Here is a 20345-nt window from a genome sequence, read left to right as displayed (position 1 = left end):
AAAAGGTGCAGACTCCCAATTCCCACCTCCTCACTCTACCCCATGTGCTGAGTCTGTTTTTAAACACTAGATGGCAGTGCTGTGCTGTTCTTGAGACTACGATCCCTCTATGTTCCCCTTAAGGAGAAGTTACATGCTAACAAAGATCTGATCCGATCTGACTGATTTGGCTTTAGGTCAGCTGTGAGTTCAGGGTCAGAGGCTGAAAAAGGCAGAATGAGCCACAATGGAAGGAATGAGAGGCTCCAGAGGCATTCAGAGACACAGACACAGGAAGTAAGATGATCAAGAATCTGACTGGCTGGCTTACTTCTTTATATGGTGTCTGGAAAAACAAAGGGATAAGAAATATTATTCCTGACTTGATGTTGGTTACTGCAGGTGGATTTAATTCTGAAATGAACTAAGACTTTTTTCCTCAGACATGATCGCTCTTTTCTAGTCTTGCTGAACATTTCATTTGTAGGCTGGGCAACAGAAACAGTTTCAAAATCTTGTGGGGAAAATTCAGGCACTTTAATGGTAAGAAAATAGCTTATTTCCTTTTTAGCTCCTGTTGTCTTCCTGTTGGCTCATACATCAAACTGGTAGTTATCAAAAATCCCAATTCTTTACAACCTACATTACCAACCTTAGCCATTGCCGAAAACAGCAGCTGTACAGTGTCTGTAAGCTGCATTGGCCCTCAAGATCAGGCCCAATTCATGTGATTCCTCTACTGACCTTGTTGATGGCAATGGTGAAAGCTGGCTCGACATTCGCCTCCACATCTTCCTGCCGGTGGTAGCAGAAAAGGCTTGTTCCTTTTAAGACGGCATACACTTTTGTCCAACCCTGAGGGTCACCTCCCAACTGCTGCAAGAACAAAAAAAAATCAGATATGAGTCAAACACTTGGAGGAAAAACAAAAAAAAGATAAGGAAGAGGGAAGTGGAGGAGGACAAGACTGAAATAAATCAGGAAAACAGCCAAAAGCTATGAAACCTAGAGAGAATTAGTCCTCCTGTTATTGCTATGAACAAACCTGCCAACTTACCTTCACTTTCAAGCATCCACTCATCATCTGTTGGGTCATACAGTGAGGCTGAGCTGCAAGGCGGCAACACATACTGCCATAGAGAGGCAGCCAATAGGAACACTCCTCTGCATGGAGAGAAAGATGGATGGGCAAAAATAAACACCATGAATAAATAAAAGCATTCCCACAAGGAACTTTACACACAAACATGGATAGTCGTATGCTTCCATGCACACTCTCAGTGTCAAACTGCTCCCCTTAACACACAAAACAAGGCACAGGGGTGTTAAAGACTGGCAGCTGCACAGTGTGTCATGAAGTGCAGCAATGAAACTTTACAGCGGGCTGAAGGGCCAATGAATAAAACACTAGGGGCCTGTCTATTGGAGGTCTGGGCCCCTTGTTAGCCCCTATCATTACAGCTTTACACAGCAGACACCTCACCAGTATGGCTGTTACAGCTGTGACCTTGACAATGGCTGTCTGTCAGAGAACATGAAGAGGAAGAAGACGCACAGACGGTACACCCTGGTAAGGGGAAATTATTGGGATGCAGCGACGAGAGGAAAAACGGTGAACAACAAAGCAGACAGATGGCCGATTTGGCAGAGAAAAGACAAAGATGGAGAGGAGACGGATTGATAAGGCTGCCACTCACCGTTGCCTGAGATGGTGAGGTCGTGCGTTCGAAAGCTGTCCTGGACGTGCGAAAGTGACAGGGTGGTATGAGCTAAGAGGTGGTACTTAGGGCCACTGTCAAAACACAAAAGAAGGAATAGAAATTTATTGTTAAAAATGCCAACTTGAGCTCTTCAAAGTCTATGTCATTTCTCTCTGTCTTTGTCTTTAAAATTAATTTATTAAACCTTTTACAAAGACTTTTCCTGTGGAGAAGAGAGCAGCTTAAAAAGCATGGGTCACATAATGTTAAAAACATCCATTTAACAGCACCTTTTAGACAAATTAAATTGTAGTCCAAATACTGAATAACAGAAGAAAAACAGAGAAAGACAAAAGGGAATGTTTACAAAGGATTTAGAGTTACAACTACATTTGTACAGCTCTTTTCTTGACTGATGAAACATGAGCAGGAAACAGGTCTTTTGTTTTGATTCTCAGGCAGACTCTCAAAAAGCCTGATGTGAAAATTTGATGCTGGCACCACAGCTATAATTAAGAATGGAAAGATGATTCTGCATTTATCATGCATCATATTTGTTAATAATGGCTGATAGGTGGATTTTTGTAAGACAGATGAAACATCATGTCATTCCTGATGAAAACTGATTCAGTCTTAATTGTTTTGGGTGTTGTTTTAATAGCTGTATTCATTTTTATTTTTAATATATAATAGACAGGATACTCAAAACACAACAAATAAAACAACTAGCAACGGTCCTGACAAGGTTCATCAGTCCAACTGCAGATTTAAAGAGAAATATGCCCTAAATACAAGAACATATTTTTCCTTCACACATTTTCTGTATTTAATAATCATTTTGGAGGTCTGATTTAAAGCTGTGGGGGGCCTTGATGTGGTCCTAGTGCTGCCCGTTGATGACCACGGGTTTAGAGACTAATGCATGACAATTAGGGCTTGACATTAACTTTTTTACTCACCAGCCACGGTGGCTAGTGGTTTTGCAAACTTACTAGCCACTGGGTATTTCCACTAGCCACAATTTTGGTGTTTGGAAAATATGAGCTATACGCCAAATTTGGTACAAAGGGTATGATACGACACACGTGCTCTCCTTTCCCTCATCAATATGATCAATACCAGCTCTCCTCTTAATAAAGCACCTCTCCCTGTACACTGCACACTACAGAGATATGTCATACTTCACTGTTAGAGACAGTCATCTAAGAGCCAAGACTCTTAGATTTTTATTTTCTTCAATGGATATTAAGTTCATGCTTATATTAAAATACTGTTAATTGGCTGTGTGCGGCAGATTACAAGAACATCTCTAATTTTCACTCTGACAAATCTCCACCAGAGAATGCTGACTGTCAAACTTCTCCTGTCCTCTGCTCTATTCTCCTTTAAACTGTAAGGTGTAAATGTCTTAATATGCCTGTCTAAAATTAATTTAAAAATCTGTTTAAATAATAGATGACTTACATTTTGTGCATGAAGGTCACGTTTGGAGAACATTAAACAACTGGACTGTTTGTTGTTAAACATTGGAAGCAAAAGAAAATCCATGTTTAGTTGAATTCTGTTTGACTCCTAAGTGAACAATTACAGACTTTTATCCTTCTGCCGCTGTTTCTCACTGCCTCAGTGAACTGATTTAAAGTTTCAGAGTTTCTCTCATCTTTTATATCCGTTAATTATCGATATATGACAAATCATTATACAAACGTATCAAAGGATTTAATAACGTTTAAATCATGCTCGTATTTGCAGAGGTTTTATCATTTAGATCGCCCTTAACAAACAAAGAATATAGATGGAGTGTTAATCAAACAATGTTCAGACACACAACACACCCTGGCTAGCACGAGCAACACAGACACGCAGCTGGAGCGCGCACACACACACAAACGGCGCTGACGCTCTGATCCTCCATGGACAAAGAGAAGCTTTAAAACAGAAGGAGAAAGTTCAGGTCTGAGCTTATCCTCCAACAGTCTGAAACATCTTCCCTAAACAGATAAAAGACTTCAGTCTACATTAACAACACGTCAGTGCGAGTGTGTATCAGTATATGTTTGTCATGCAGCATCAAAGCCCTTGGCGCTGCATAAAAACGCACAAATGGATGAAGAGACTAGCCTTTTCAATTATTTTGGAGGGAAATTTGAGCCTTTATGTCCTGTCTCTCTGTAAGCCGAAATCATAATGGCTAACAGACAAGCACGGTCAGAGTGAAGCATTAGTTTTGAAACTGATAAATTCAACCCGCCATCGTGGCTAGTTAAGAGTCACGCTGCTAACTGCCACGGCTGAAATCCACCCGCGTTTGGCTAGTTGGCGGGTATAAATGTCAAGCCTTGATGACAATGTAATTAAAATAAAAAACTACTAAAGTACTAAAACTTTAAAAAAGCCCTACAAATTATAAATGACGATGATAACGATGAAATGACGATGTTAGTAAAATAAGAGAAAAATACAACATTCAGGATAATAAATAAATGGAATTATATTAAAAACATATATAAAAAAGTAAAATGTTGATTTCCGACGATGCTAACAAACTAAATATGATAACCATAAAATGGTTCAGTACTACATGAAACCCAGATTAAATAAAAAAAAATTTTTGTGTTTAAAAGTCTCAATATTCTCAGCTCCTCTCAGATTATCTGTCTGGATGTACACACCAAAAATGATTTAAGTATTCATCTGGTGTTTTAAACTTACGGTACAGAGGGAACAGGCAGCAGAAGTGGAGTCGCCCCTCCATTGCTAACAGGACTACAAGGTCCAGGTTCCATGGCTGCCCGCAGCTTCTTCCCGGCTGATCGTCCCAGTGAGGAGCTCAGTTTACTGGCTAGTTTCCTCGGCGTGCTCCCTGCTGAGTAATCGTCCTCTGAACAGCAGCTGTACAGCTCAACACGCAGGTCGAAACCTGGGCCTGCTTCATTACTGCCAAAGGACACACAGAACAGGCATTTATATGAGCATGCTCACACTGACTGTGTGGGAGTTTTCCTGTGATTTTTGGGTGAAAGGTTATCAATAACAGGACTTACAATACTATAGTGTTGTCAAAGCAAATGTCAGTGAGCGTCCGGTCCACAATCACCATTTCTGTGTCAAAGATCTCGCCCCCAAGCTGCAGCAGGCAGAACACTGCACAACGATGAAGCTCTAAGAGGAACACAAGGTAAACAAAATTATTGTGTGACTTAACAACAGAATTGAAGTACCAAAACAGCATAAGATGCAATCTTTAATAACTGTTTTAACAACAGGCCATAGAGTATTTCACACGATGTTTGTTTCAGTGCAGTGATTTCAATGGCCACCTGTGCTAAGAGCTCTTCTGAGGCGCTGTTTGATGCTTTGTGGTTAAAACTAAAGTCCACTAGCCTTTTATGTTGCAGCAAACAAAGAAAGAGCCAACAAAGACTCTTTCTCCCTATATACTTTGGAAAGGAGATGCCTGAGGGAATACACAGGCACTTTAAAGAATACCCTTACACCCTTTTTTGTGCATTATTCACTACTATTAAGGCTACATATGTGAAGAATAGTGCAGAAACTCAACACTATCATGTCATTAAGATACCTGTAACATCAGAAATACTAATTTGACATAGAAAAAAGTGCATAAAGACTGTATTTGTCTTCTTCATTTTCCTCAGTTGTACAACCCAATTCAATCGTGTAGGCATCTCTCATTGATATTCAAGGTTAGAGCCAAAAAGCCCCACAGATGTGCTCTGCCCCTCCTCATGTGCTTCCCTGTGTACAGCTCATTGACACTTAATATTCAGATTTATTATTCCAGTTTGAGCTCAGCACTCTAAACATGATTGGACATGTGAGATGGGAACATGCTTTGCTCCTCCTTGCCTCCGGGGCTCGGTTTATGTGCTTTGTGTGCTTAATGACCTTGACTAACAACCTCATTAAGCTTTGTTAAAAATCTCCTACCTTTCTCCTGACTTCATTTGAATGCACAGGTCATGCAGATTAATTCCAATCAAGTTGCCAGGGGAGAAAATGAGCACTGGGACAAATATAATGATGGTACAGGTGTTAACCCTCATCGACTCTATTGGGAAGAGACAGGCCAGCAAAGAGTCAAGGTAAAGATTTTTCTTGATACAATGTTTAAGCTCCATTGATTTTTGGAATTTTATTAAGGTGTTAAAATGCAAGGCATGTAAATTCTGCCACCAGGGGGCACTCAATCAAAAAAATAGCAAAAGATCTCTCTCTCCTCTCTCTCTCTCCCTCTGCACTTGTTATGGTGGAGATAGCTGTCCATGTCCATTTGAACAACAATACTGTTACATTGGTTTCACATGTACCTCGTCAACTGAGATTTCCTCTGACCCAAGACAGTCAAGGTGATAATCCAGAGAGAAAGATGAATAATAACTAGAGCAAGTTGGCAAGACTTGCTCTAGTTAGACTTCAAAAACAGAGAGCTTAAAAAGCTTCTGTGATGTAATATGCAAATTCATTTTGTTATCAGAATCTTACAGGTCCATGTAAACACACCAGGTGGTAATGACATAGGGAAGCTAGCCAGTAGAGCCAGAAGTATAACACAAAGCACAACATAAACTATGCAAGCTTCCACCCAGGTTTATGAATCAAACCAATAAACTGTATGCATTTAAAGCCTAGCCAATTACAACATATACGGATGAGCTCTTAAATAGTAGCTCTGTTACAACAAGAACTACTTGTAAAACATCATCTCTGCAGCAGCTGCTCCTCCTCAGCCAGGCTGCTGCTGACTGAGTGAGGAAGAGCAATCACCAATAACAGGCACAAGCCATGAAAGAGGGCGGTCAATGTTTATGTTGAGAGTACAGTATAGACCTGCTCTAAATTAGAGCTGCCCCAAAAAACTCTAATGATTCAGGGATCTTTAAACAAAACTAACTTGACTTAAAGGTGATAGGATTCTTAAAAATGAAGACAAGACTTACAACTACAAAGTACAACTCTAAAACCTAACCTTAAAATTTAATGGGTGGCATGGTAGATCATAATAATGAAATACTCAAAATGATGAAATAAAATACAGGTTTTAATGTTTTCATGGATATGATTAAATTGATTCCAGAATATCTGTACCTGAAGGCTAAGTAACCTTTTATGCTTTTTACAATTTTTAATAGCTGAATGTTAATGTAGGCTATTTAATCCAGAATTATATAGCTTCAGTAAAAGGCTGTGAACCAAAAGAAGGCTGGTCTGAGCTATGAAACTCCATGGCTGAAAATGAGTCCCACTCCAGCTCTGGCCCTTTAAAGTTTATTTCTTGTTTTGAATTAAGGGCTCTTTAATAAAAGATGAGCTCCATAAGACTATTTAATAAACATTAAACCACTGTTTTAGTTTTGTGAATGAATTTCACATGATAAGGGAGAAAATCTCTGAAACGTGGCCCTCTGGGTCTGCACTGCAAGCTTCTCAAAGCATTCTAGGATTGCTTGCAGCTTTAACCAAGAATGCCACTTTTATCAGCTTTTCACCCTAATTATGTACATTTTCTCCGTGAAACCACACCAGTGGTTTATGGTTTAGTAAATAGACCTTATGGGGAGAAGGTTTTGTTTTTTTCCTATATTTAAGCTAACAAGTAAGCTAAGCAGGTGGGCAAAGAAGTGCATCACTACCCTTTGGTCTGTACTCACAAATTTCTAATGGAGCTGCAGTGCAGAGAAAAATCAAGCCATGATGATAAAACACAAACAATTTCTTACACAAAAGTAAATAATTTCTCTGGCTTTGACAAAATGCAACATTGGAGTAGTCATTTTTTATTAAAAGACGCATTTCAGTGCAAAGATTCTACGAAGAATACCTTGAAATGCCCATTTTTCTTTTTTTAAGGTAGCATTTTCTGCTCCACTAATAATGACCCAGTTCGTTGCTTGTGTGTAGCTCAGAGCCAGAAGGCGAAGCCAGCATGACTGAACAGTGGGTCAGGTTGTGCTGCCAGGAGTTTCACACCTCTAAAGAATTGCATTCCTGCAAATTGCAGAGAAATCTGGCAAAGCTGTAACAGACTGTATTAATCGGCTCCGGGAACAGAGCTGTGGACATCGCATGCCTTGGAAAAATGTTATAATGTCATTTTTTCATGTCAGCCTGTATGCTCAGATTCATAGGTCCGGATACTCTAAAAATTTGGACCTGCCATGGCATCATCTTCTAGCTTATGATAAAATCTGATTCTTGTTCTTTATTCGCCGTGAATCTCACACTAACCTCTGTGATTATGCACAGAATTATACACTCATTCATCCTGTGAGCTGCCCATTTAATAACTGTATAAAGCTGCCTCTACCTCCCACAGAAGCAAATCATTAATAAATCCTACAGGCATGAATCTTTAATAACCCATCAATGAGTTTCTTCACTCTTACAGGGGTGGATACTCACCTCCTTTGTTCTTGAAATACTCTGTGTCTTTCCACATGAGAGGGATCCGTAGATCTGTAAGGACAACAGTCAGGGGATTAGACCTCAAAAATGTTAATCACACTAATGGTCTGACTGATGAGTATCTGCATATGTGTCCCTGCTTACACTGCTCTCTGTCAGTGGCTATCCATCACTCATTACTTGCTGTTAAAGTGTGTGCTGATCTCAAGCTGCTCCCAGTCTTACATCTCATTATTTTTACCTCCTCATTATGAGCTACAAACAAACAAACCAAGAAGAGCTTGGGTTATAAAACCTCTCACTTCTGTTGTTTTGGGCCTTGGTGTGAGTCCTCTCCCTATAAAGTGTGTGTGATACAAACAGATTAGAGCAATTATCATTCATCTGACTGCCCTATCTCATATTGCTATTGCAATGGGGATGCAATAATACACTCAACTCACTGAAAGAGAGAGGAAGCTGGAAAGTGTGTTTATTTGCCTTGGTTCAGGCCAAAATCTTTTAGAATTAACACACAAGTCCTTGACTTTTCCCATCCTAAAAACATATTCTACTCATGTCCCTTTATTTAAAGTCCTCTTCACCATACTCTTCCAGAAATTTAGTTACACTTGCCTGATATGGCCACTTTTCCTTTGCACGGGAGTCTGTCGTCCATTGGCCCTGCGTCTGATGACCTCCGCGTGACCTTCTGCAAGACCTGTGCCTCCTTCATTCTCTGAAGCTCCGACATGTAAGCCATGATACGAGTGCTGCAGGTCTGCAGGCTCTTCGCCGCTTCCAACGCCTGGTCCTTCTGGGAGCAGGCAGCAAGCAGCTTGCAGGCTCCATCGCGCATCCTGATCTCATGGTCGATCTTCTTTTGGATGTCACTGTCCTGTGAGAAGAAAGAGAGTGTGAAAAATGATGGATAAGGGAAGAACTAAAGGATCTTGTCTTTTACATGGAGAAAGGCTGTCAGTATGTTTACATGTAATGAATCTTAGGATGAGAGAAATGTATGGAACTTGAGACAATAAAAAAAACAAATAAAACATCTTTCAGCAATTCTGGAAATTTTAATCACTCGTAAAACTCCTGTCATCACATACTTGCATTCACTTTGGGCCACAGCAACCCCCCTCCAAATTGTTGCCCAAATAAGATGCATTTTACCATCCCCAGTAACAGATACAGACATGCTCCCATTTATAAATTGATTCACTTGCTTTCCATGCACTCTGGGAAATTAGTAAAGTAGCCTAGTTAAGTAACTTAAACTTAACTGTGCGTAAAAAAACATATGCATTAATTCATAGTTGTAGATATCAGGCTTGATTTCCATTACTGTGACGTAAAAAAGGGACTTTTTGGAATTAAAGTGGAAGACACCAGAAGATTACAAGACACTGAAAATCTGCAGCAGATTTTGTGTCTCATGTGGGTACATTAGTGAACTGAGGTGTGTCTAAAAGCACTCTGAAGTCTCTGCTCTGTGGTGTGTTTGTGGGTGTGTCACTTTTCAAATACACAACCTTTTTGCCCTCTTGCAGCCAAGCCCACCCCCTGCTGAGCAGACACTGATGCTGAATCATTTAGAGCAAACTTATTCACTGCACACACAGACACACACACACACACAGACAGAGGGAGAAGCACACCTCAAGTGAGAGAATAAAATATGAAGCTGCCAAACAGTTAACCTCTGCAGACACACTTGGAGTCTTAGAGCAACTGTTCCTGATCCTCCAGCTACTTTCTCAGAGGAAAAATGAAATATCATTAAGCTTAACATGACCTGTCTGATCTGGGGCAGGAGAACCATCCTGCATGTGATTAAGAAGACTTATTACACTCATGGAGAAGTGCACACCAGCGCTGTGGATGCACACCCACACATGCAGATAGTCAGGGCTCCTCTCTCCCGGCTCAGTCCTTGCTGATGCTGTCCAGAGTTGAAACAAACCTCTAAGCCCCTCTTCACTGTGTCAGCAGAATGAAAACAGTATATGCATGAACTTCAAACATTAGACAGAGAGCGAAATAGCTCACATGTGAGGTGAGTGGGATGAAAGAGCACAAATGGATGAAGGAATCAAAAAAAAAAAAAAAAAAAAAAAAAAGGGCAAAAGCAAGCCGGGTTGACCTTGAGTGATACTGCTAGGGTTTCCTTTAAAGCTTTAGTCATTAATTCTTTAAAAATCAAACCAAAACAGTGAACATTATGCATACTTTGTGATCATAATATATAGCCTAAGTGAACAAACAGGGAGGCTGCTTTGCGCAACAAGCTCCTCGTCTTTTCAAAACTAATCTCTAATGCTTACGTTGCCCTTCCTCTGAGTCTGATGATGAATGCACCTTCCCCTCCTCTACATCAGTGTTTCTCATTTATCTCCTCCCCCCTTTCTCAGCCTGATTCTTATGAATTTTTTATTCTTTTGATTTAAGCTTTTATACTTTCACTGCTCATTTTCTTCCGCCGTCTCTCACAAACTCCATCCGTTCTACTTCACTGTCCTCAGCCGGCTTGTCTCTCTTCTTCTCCACACCCTCTTTCACATTCTACCTGTCTCTGCATTAGCACAAGTCCTACAGATCCTCGCTCAGACATGCACTTTAGAAATAAGGCTTTTGATTAGCTAATGCTTTGGAAAAACGTATTTGCTTCTTGTGGAATAATCTCATTTGCTCTGCTGGGTGGCCAAAGCTGCACCTGCAGCTGAAAATAACAAAATTCAAACACCAAAACATGAAACTATCAGAAACATTTGACATGCATTGGAGGATGACTTTCAAAAGCGACATTAAAAGGTGTTTGCATGCAGATCTCTCCTCAGACATACAACAAAGTGAAGAATAAGCAGATTAAATGGGAGCTAGATTGAATGTATTTATACTGATGCAGACAATGATCTTTTAGAGTGGAAAAGCTAAACTGTGGATGCTGTTAGCCCGTCATTAAATAAACACTTTGACTCACTGAAAAGCAATTAGAGCGTTCTTGGTTGGGAGAGAAATGAGACCAAATTACTTCAACAGTGTAAACATAGATAGCTGTAAACTACTGAAAGTCTGCAAGGAGCAATTTGAAGATTTGCTTTCATACGTCAAAGATTGGTTTATGAGATTTGGATGATTGTGGAGTTGGTTTTGCTATACCCAATTTTGAAAGAGTTTAAGTCATCTAAACAGAAATAGAAGAAAGGAGGAAGAGGAAAATAAACATCCAGGCTTGAATTTGTTTTTGTTCCAATTCTGGTGCTTGCTGTGGACAAAGCTCTGCCTTTTATCCTCTACTGATTTTGTCCTTTTCATGGGTTTGTAGTTTTTAATGAAAAATCTCATCTTTTTTCTGAAAACCAAAAACCTCACTCATTGAGAATCTTTGCAAAGGAAAATGTATTTGAAAGGCTGTTTCTGCTGCACACTATTGATAACGTTGCCTGGCACCTAGCCCCTAGAAGCTGTTTTAGCCTTTTAAAGTAACTAGGAAGTGTATGGATTTTCCATCTTTGTGCTAATGTTCTTTTCAGAGTTTGAAGCTCATCAATAGGCACCAATACTTATTTCATTATGTTTTAAAACTGACTAGAAGCCCCTAATGGCAGCTTTAAAGGTGACAGAAAGCAACAGAAGTGATAGACATCTTTTTACACCATTCTTCAATCTACTTCAAGTAATGATACACAGTTGATTCAGGTGTTATATGTAGTGTTGCTCCAGTCTGATATCAGTATTGCAAATGTCTCCTCTTTCTGCTGAAGTGTTTCAAGCTGCTACTGAGAACACCACATTTCCTGATGTGGGCCTTCACAATGAAAGCCCTCGGGGAAAACAGCAACTACGGACTTGAATCATAGTCCATCTACTTTACTAAATTGTTAAAAAGTCAATATTTGAAACAGAATATATTCTATTTCTTTCTATACCTGTATTCAGAATGTTGCTTATTTGACCTAATACAAATAAAAGACTTGAATGGGTTTTAAACACTTTAAAACTCGTTCAGTTGGGCAGATAAAGAGCCATTTATAGTCTTGTTTGAGATCAGCCAAGCAAGTGTGATATTTTCAAGTACTAAGCATAATCAATGAAAGAGCATAAAGAAACAAGAAATGAACGCAAAAAGAGAAGTACAGTCCAGCTTAAGTCCAAAAGTCCTTGTCAAAAGTGTCTCCACAAACCATGCTCCATGCACCGATGAGCCAGAGGCAGGAAAGCTGAGGAAACACACATACACACACACACACACACACACACACACAGAACACACATACGCAGAGCAGAGGAGCTGTCACCAACACCACAGTCCGGCTCTGTGCTGTGGGTCTTAGACTGACCCGCTAAGAGGAGGTCCTGTATTTTTAGCAGCTAAATTAACAGGCCTCTCCTTCTGGGGATCTGAGAATAGCAGCCAAGCAGCCTGGATCCAAATCTAATCCACGAGCCTGTCTGGATGTCAGGCTAACAACAACAAAACAAGCTGACATAAACACTCACAGTCAGAGAAATTATAGGATAAAACAACACATACAAGCAGGACAACTGTCTATACCACAAACCAATCACGCTGTCAGTGATCCCCTCACAGTCTGTGCTAGGAGTGGCAGGTGTGAGACCAGTGGGCATCGCCAGAGAGGACGCCTGCCTGAGCTGGTGGCAGCGTGGATGGCAGCCAGACAGAAGGCAAAGGAAGGGTGGACTGATGACAGGGAGCAATGCATGTTGGGTATGGAGCAGAGATAGTTAGGGGAGGTGGTGCTGACAGAGAAAACAAGAAAAGAGGAGGTTGAGAGAGAAGAGGAGAGAAGATTTGGTTTGACAGGGCGAAAGGTCTCAGTGCAGCGTGAGAGGCAGCTAAAAGAAAAAAGATAAAGAGAGCGAAGGCTGGGAGAGAGTAAAGAGCAAAGCACTGAATGTCAAGAGAGAGGCGTGTTATACAGTATATGAAGGGATAAGGAGGGAGAAGGAAAAGGCTGAGGGAGGTAGATGAAGGAGTCGGACTTAAGATAAGGATGATGGGAATGACAGGAGAGGCAGGAGGGAGGTGGCAATCAGAACACGAAGAGACAGACTTGGCAACAGCAGGAGAGGTGGTTGGTTTTGTATGAGTAAACTTAGTGACAAGATAATGATGCAGTCGGGCTTGTAAGTGGGCAGGCGTGGAAATAATTGGGAGAAATTTTGTCTATGTGAGGAAAACATGCAAGGACACATGGGAGTACTTTAAAATGTGACAGTTGTACTAATTGTAAAAGATCCTATTAGCAATAAAGTTGTCAGAAAGTTCAACTTTTAAGATACCATGTGTGTTAAACAATACAATGTTTATGATTTTAAGTAATAATAAAAGTAACTGATAGTATAGAAATGTACTGAAAGCATAGGAGAGGAATAAATCCAACAAAAATCACATGCAAATCCAACATAATGTTTCTAAATGTCTAACTTAAAGAAATATGGTTGTGAAATGTTGTCAAGCTATTGCCAGCAATTTTTTTAATCAAAATTAAGACATTACCCATTATTGGGTGTGCTAGAACTTCCCCTTTTTTGTACTGAAACAGGTATCAATATTGTTGATTTATGCAAGTATATCAAAGTTAAAAATTACAATATTTTGTAAACCCAAGATGGCAACATTGAAAGGGAATTGTGAGTAGAGATAACTGTCTACTGTAACACAACAGGTAACTGACAACCAAACTTGGAGATTTCTCACTAACTTACAAAAAGTTGAAGAGAAAGTTAGCTATATTCAACAGTGTGTCCTAACTGCATATGGCACAAGTGAGCAACAGCAACAAAATCAGCTTGATTCCTATTTTCCTCTGTTGCTCATGTTGATATTGGCAAGGAACAAGGAAAGAAGGAGATGATAAGGAGAGAGAGAGGTCTGTTGATGAGACAGAGAGGACAACAACAGAGGAGAAAGGGGACTAAACTGACCCAGGTAGAAGTCAGACAATTTTTTAATTCTGTCAATTATCAATCTGATCCTCAGAGACGCTGCTATTCCCGCTTAGAGGTCTCTGTCTGCTTTCAACCTTTAAAAAAATTTCATACGGAGACTGACAAATCCAGGAAACAAATGTAGAAAGGACAGGAGGTAGTGCTCAAAGTCTCTGCATTGTCTGATTGTTTATGAATAATCTTTCCAACAATTTTTCTGAAACAAAATCTCAATGATCAGCCCCATCAATAATTTGCACTATCATAGCAGAATGCTGTAGTGCACTCAGGTGGGTCAAAACACTAAAGACAGTGCATGAAAAAAGCTGTCTCAGTAACGTAGCCTAAATAATTTGGAGAAATATCTAGAGGCACGCTAGCAGGGTAGAAACATTACTCTGCAGCAGCAAAATGATGAAAAGATAACGAGTGTAGGTGAAAATGAATTACAGAAATTCCAGATGGTCTTGTGTGCCTATAATGGAGTGACAGGAAGTTGTGTTGGATGGTAAGGTACTGAAAGCAAGCACCAAAAATCTGTGCTTTGATTTGGTTTGGTAGGTGTGGCACCGGTGCCACACTGGTACCAGATTTGGTACTCATCCCTAGTGTCAACACAGAAAAGAACTGTCAAAGGCTTGTTGATCAAAGCATCACGCTTCTGTTTCTCTGCAGTCAAAAAAAAAATGCTCGATGTCATATTTTACAAGTGGAAAACTGAAATTCACAGGACAGAATTAAATATTTAACGCAATGTGATGTATTGTGATGTGACACAATGCGACACTGGATGCTCTCATGCTGTTAGGACACAGTGGAAGAGTACCTGAGCAAGAAAATTCACGTGTGCATTTACATCCGTATGACAACAATGAAATTCATCAAATAAAGCTACACCCTCAATAAAAATTATCATAACTATTCTTGATGAAGAAATGAAAATGAGACCATAACTACTGGGAAAATTTTCATTTCCCCGTTCCTTTCCACACATGCAGTTTGGTAAAACTGTTTATCTTTTCCTTTATACTCTGCCTAATTCAAACCAGGGCTTTCAGCAGGTCCTTGGATGCCTCACTAGATACCAGATGGTCACTTCCTCCGTCACCTCTCTGTCCTCGTCTGGCTGTGCGTGTTGATCCTCGCTCGTGTGTCTGAGGGTGTGATCTCAGAGACACTAACACACACACCTACACAAACACACACGCTGGTCTGGGATTTGACGCCGACGCAGATGGTGTGTAATGGTTTGTTTACGATGTGTTGTTCTGCACGACTAGGTTTTCCTGTTCAGATCGCTGACCCCCTGACCTCAGACCTCTATCCCTAAGCAGACCAGACGGCTGCAGTTACAGTGCAGAGTGATACCACAGGGTGAGCTTTAAAACACACAGAGACAAGTGTTAAACACAGTTAGAAACAACACGGTTTGATTTGTACTGCAGAAATATATTTTAATTCAAACCTTCAAGGAATGAATAATTCAGTAGTGTCTAGAAAGAACGTTTTTTAAAGTGTGTTTTAGTTTCTTTATCAAATTACTCTCATTAATACTTGTGGAGTCTTAGAGTTGAAATTAAAGCCATATTTTACTAGGATAGTTTCAGCCATGCAGCAGCATGCCTCTGTGTTTGACATTATAATGTGGGCCAGTCACGACACTAAAAAATATGTGCATAAACTCATGGTCGACAAGAGGTTTTTACCCCTAACAAATCAGACTATTATTGTTCCAAATCACATACTACCGTTATACATTAACAGGAAGTGACGACAGTTTAATCACCTCAGTTTTCTTCTCCTACTTCTTTTGAACTGTAGGCATGGGTTGCCTGGAAAGTTGTGAAAACTTTTTATCAGCAGATACAAAGCAGCAATCCTCGCAATGTAGTCAAGCTAAGCCATGCTTGAAAACTCACAGTAGTTGTGGGTTGTGGGAGAAGGCAGCTCCTCCCCTCTCGTGTCTTGTGGGCCCTCACATACACAGGATTTGACGCACAAATGGAGCAAGTTACTTGTGCAAATTTCTTAAAAATCAGTGAGTAAACTCCCCATTTATACAACATCCATGTCATAACCATGCTTTAGAAGCCTAAACATCGTGAGCACAACATACTTGTGCACTGGTGTGTTTGTGTCACTCTGCAATACTCCACTTAAATGTTAGTCCTGTTGGTCCTGTCTTATTCTCGTTATTTTTGTAAAGGAGACCGTTGCAACTGAAATAAGTGTCTTATGTTGGAGCTGATTAATAATTGGCAGCAATTGATTTTGGATTGGAGGAGAGGGAATGTATGACCACAGAATCAGCTGAGGCAAGAGAAAAGGAATTTTTTGTGCTTGTTCATCCACTGAGAGAAGCAATGCACCTCTGACTTTTTTAGATGCCAATTATCTCACATGAGAGAATTGACAACATGCCTGTAGATATTACTCAGAGACTAAAAGTCACCAAAGCTACCCAGTGGATCAATCACCGGGTTTGTAGTCAGCATCGTTTCGCTGCATAGATACATTTGAGGAAGGGCAGGCTGGGTCACATGCATAGGCCTCTGTCTAGATTCAGGGCTGCACAAGCCTACAGAATATATTCAACACAAAAGCATAAATCAGGCTTAAATGTTACAGTACTATTATTAGCAGGTGGAGCTATACATCTGTAAAAAAAAAAACAAGAAGTACAGGAACTCCTCTTCTTTGTTACATCTAAAAGGGAGAAAACTGTACAAAGTAGCATACAGCACAACACAACACATTCAAAGAGGCCATCAGACCATTAATATTAGATTTGAATACAAGAGCAAACACAACCAGTAGACATTCAGCATCCATGCTGATTCCAGTAGAGAAACTCTTTCTGTTTACCTTCCCCTATAATGAGGTCAGAAGTCATGAGGATTGCTCACATTGGAGTCTTTCTCCAACTCAAGCCTAGTTTCTCTAACCACAATAAAACTGCGACACCTTTTCTCCTCCACAGTCTCTTTCAGTTGTTTTCTTTGTGAGCAGACAAGACAACACAGCTGAACGACCCGATACAAAGGCTGGTTGGACAGGCAGAGTGTAAGACACAGATAATTGAGCAGACAACTGTGGAAAACAAGAACAGCAGGACTAAAACCTATTCAGACAAAAAGACAGAAGTCTTTTTTCACTCACTCACTTAGAAAAACAGGACAAACACACATGCTCGCATTGTCACAAGAATTTGCACAATCTGTCAATCTTCACAGCCACAGACATGACCATTAACACAAATGTGCACAGTATCTGTTTTTCACTAAGCAAACATAACCAAGCACTGTCAATCAACAACCACTCCCATACATTGGGACTTCACTGACCAAACTTCTGGCTTTCAATTAGCTGGCCACAACTATGTGCCTCGCCTTCCTCTCCACCCTCTTCCGCTACTTTCCCTCATGCTCACCCTCTTCCCCCCTTCCTCTCCCACACCCAGAGCACGGCTACAGTCAAAAGCGGACAGAGTGGCTGAGAGTGCAAGAAATAGTAGCGGATTAATGAAGAGAGGGCATAAAAAATCAATGTCAAATGAGCTGAGAGAGGGTGAGAGTGTGAGAAAATGGAATTTGAGTATGAAGATATGGAAAGAGGAGAGGGAGGAAGAATGGAAACAGACAAAATGATTGAATATGGGTGAATGAATGGATAAAATGTCACATTAAGAGACCATCAGTAACCCACAACAAATGCTACTATTGTGCTCGCAAGGAACCCATTTTTCTATGATGCCACAATCATAGTGGGAGCTGACATGGATCTATTTCAACATATAGCATCATATTTAATAAACTTTTTGCTACAGTTGGACAAAAGCTAAAGCTGGAAGTTAACCACATCCTAGCAAACATTGAGGAAGTGGAACTCTAGCTAACATGACCTTAATTGATTCCTAGGACAATAAGAGGCAAATTCCTGCCTAGTTTTTCATTAGCTGTTTCTACTGTTGATGTCTTTCTCATTATCATATCATGTCATGGTACTGGGCATATTAACCCAGTCTCCTTTGCTACTAGCATTAGCCTGTATGATATGTAAGTGACATGCTGCAAAGTAGCCTATAGCTTTTATTCTGCCAATGCTATTTGGTTTTTTAGCTTGCAGTAAAGGCTATTACTCACCAAACTTTTAATGTTCATTTTTTTTTAAATAGCTGATCAACAGAAAAAGGCACCAACATGGTTTTCCAGACACCTTTATTCTGACAATTTTTGCTTGGTCCTCTCCTGTTCATTATATACCTTTTACCCCTTGGCCATATCATACATAACCACAGTCTCCATTTTCATTGTTATGCTGATGACATACAACTATATATCTCCACCACCTCCATCACCACAGACACACACTCCACTTTGAACAACTGCCTCACTGCCATAAAAACCTGGATGTTCCACAACTTTCTCTCACTTAACTACACTAAATCCGAAATCATGGTCATTTGCCCAAAATCCCTCACCAAATCTGCCCAAAACTTCAGCGTACACATCGACTCATCCACCCTAACCCCCTCCCCTCAGATTTGCAACCTTGGAATTATTTTTGACCCCCAACTCACATTTCAACAGCATGTTACACAACTCACCAAAACGGCCTACTTCCACTTAAAAACATGGCCCACATCCGTCCACTACTCTCTTTCTCTGCAGCAGAAACCTTAATCCATGCATTCATCCTGACTTGACTACTGTAACAGCATTCTATTTGGCACATCCTCCAAAATCCTCAATAAACTTCAGCACATTCAGAACTCTGCAGTATGCCTCCTCACCCACACCCGTTCCTGTGACCACATCCCCCCTGTCCTTCAAGAACTCCATTGGCTCCCTATCCTCTTCCGTATTCAATTTAAGATCCTCCTCCTCACCTATAAAGGCCTAAACCAATGGGCCCCGCCTTACCTTACTAACCTCCTCCACCATCACATTCCTACCCATACCCTCCGCTCTGCTAACTCCAACCTCCTCTCCCCACCATCTAGAACCAAGCACCGAACCTGGGGGGACAGAGCTTTCTCCATAGCAGCCCCCTCCCTCTGGAACTCACTCCCAACACACAATCAAAACTGCACGGACTTACCTACATTTAAATCACTATTTAAAACCCACCTTTTTAGAATGGCTTTTAATCTGTGATTGTGATGTTCTGTCTGTTGTGTTTGTCTGTCTGTTTATGTGGGCTTTATCTACCTTTATTGTTCATTTTTAAGTGTTCTGCATTGTTTTTCTGCATTGTACAGTGTCGGAGTTTTATGAAAAGCACTTCATAAATAAAATGCATTATTATTATTATTATTGTTAGCTAGTAAGGACATTTCTAGCTAGCATAAATTTGATCAATAGCACTTCCTTGGAAAAACTTTTATTAGCCTTTCTACTGTATACGCTGTTTAACTGAATCATTTTACAGTAACAAACAGCAGTATAAACTTATTCACATACTTGTTCATACTATCTGAAAAGTGGCTTCCAAACTATAGCTAGCTGTTTTCTGACCTTTGATTGAATATGTTGTTTTTAATGGAAATGCAGGTAAATGCCTCCAAGGTATTTACTCGTTTTCAAATGCTTAGAAACAGAAAAGTATTAAAATAATAATGACTTTCCAGACATGCATAATTCATAGAATTTACAACCTTGAACACAGAAATACAACATTAAAACAGCCTCTGGACTTGTAGTGTTGTTTTAAACACAAACCTCACACATTTGGGGCAATACGTAAAATATAAAATGATTTACAGATCACATAGCCCGGAGAGGGCTTACAAGAAAACAGACAAACAACCCAACCCAAACCCAAATCACACAAAAAACAGACATCCAATTCACCAAACAAGGCCTCTACAGAGTCTTGGTGACTCCAGCTGCTACTGGGAAACAACAGTGAAGGGAACTGGTTTGGTACTGGTCATAGAAGACGGAGAGAAGGAGGAGAGCAACAGAAACTGGGTGGAGTGTTCACATCAGCCTTTTACGACAGCAAATCTGGCAACAAATAAGTCCAAGTCTGTTGCGTGCCAGTACAGGCACTCCAGGGCCCTCTAACAAAGCAGAAAGCGCCTGTGTACCCAGGTCTAGGTGCCAACACGCTGATGTCATTATCAAGGTGATTGCTATGTAGTTCAACGACCAGCTCGGCCCATATAGCTGGAACACTGTGAACTCTCCCCCCTCCTTTCTCGACAAGCTTATGCATTCAATTATTGCTGACAATAGAGACTGTTTCAGCTCTGCCTGCTTGGATAACTGTGTGTAACTGAAGGCCTGTCCACACTTGTGCGAG

At 40.4% G+C, this 20345-nt stretch overlaps 1 protein-coding gene across 4 annotated transcripts in view; it reads right to left on the bottom strand.

Moving 5' to 3' along the window:
• Positions 1 to 20345, bottom strand: part of rtkn (rhotekin) — a 98357-nt gene that overhangs the window by 6851 nt on the left and 71161 nt on the right. For all 4 annotated transcript variants that reach the window (XM_041787498.1, XM_041787501.1, XM_041787499.1 and 1 more), the window contains exons 2-8: positions 8721 to 8982; positions 8103 to 8156; positions 4724 to 4841; positions 4392 to 4616; positions 1677 to 1771; positions 1037 to 1143; positions 724 to 855 (exon numbers count right to left, since the gene is read on the bottom strand). In XM_041787498.1, the coding sequence (XP_041643432.1) occupies positions 724 to 855; positions 1037 to 1143; positions 1677 to 1771; positions 4392 to 4616; positions 4724 to 4841; positions 8103 to 8156; positions 8721 to 8982 (993 nt within the window). The remainder of the gene's footprint in view (positions 1 to 723; positions 856 to 1036; positions 1144 to 1676; positions 1772 to 4391; positions 4617 to 4723; positions 4842 to 8102; positions 8157 to 8720; positions 8983 to 20345) is intronic.

Source organism: Cheilinus undulatus, linkage group 5 (genome assembly GCF_018320785.1).
Source record: "Cheilinus undulatus linkage group 5, ASM1832078v1, whole genome shotgun sequence".
NCBI classification, from domain to species: domain Eukaryota; kingdom Metazoa; phylum Chordata; class Actinopteri; order Labriformes; family Labridae; genus Cheilinus; species Cheilinus undulatus.
The sequence above is the reverse complement of the archived record's forward strand: the minus strand, read 5'-3'. Positions and strand labels throughout refer to the sequence as shown.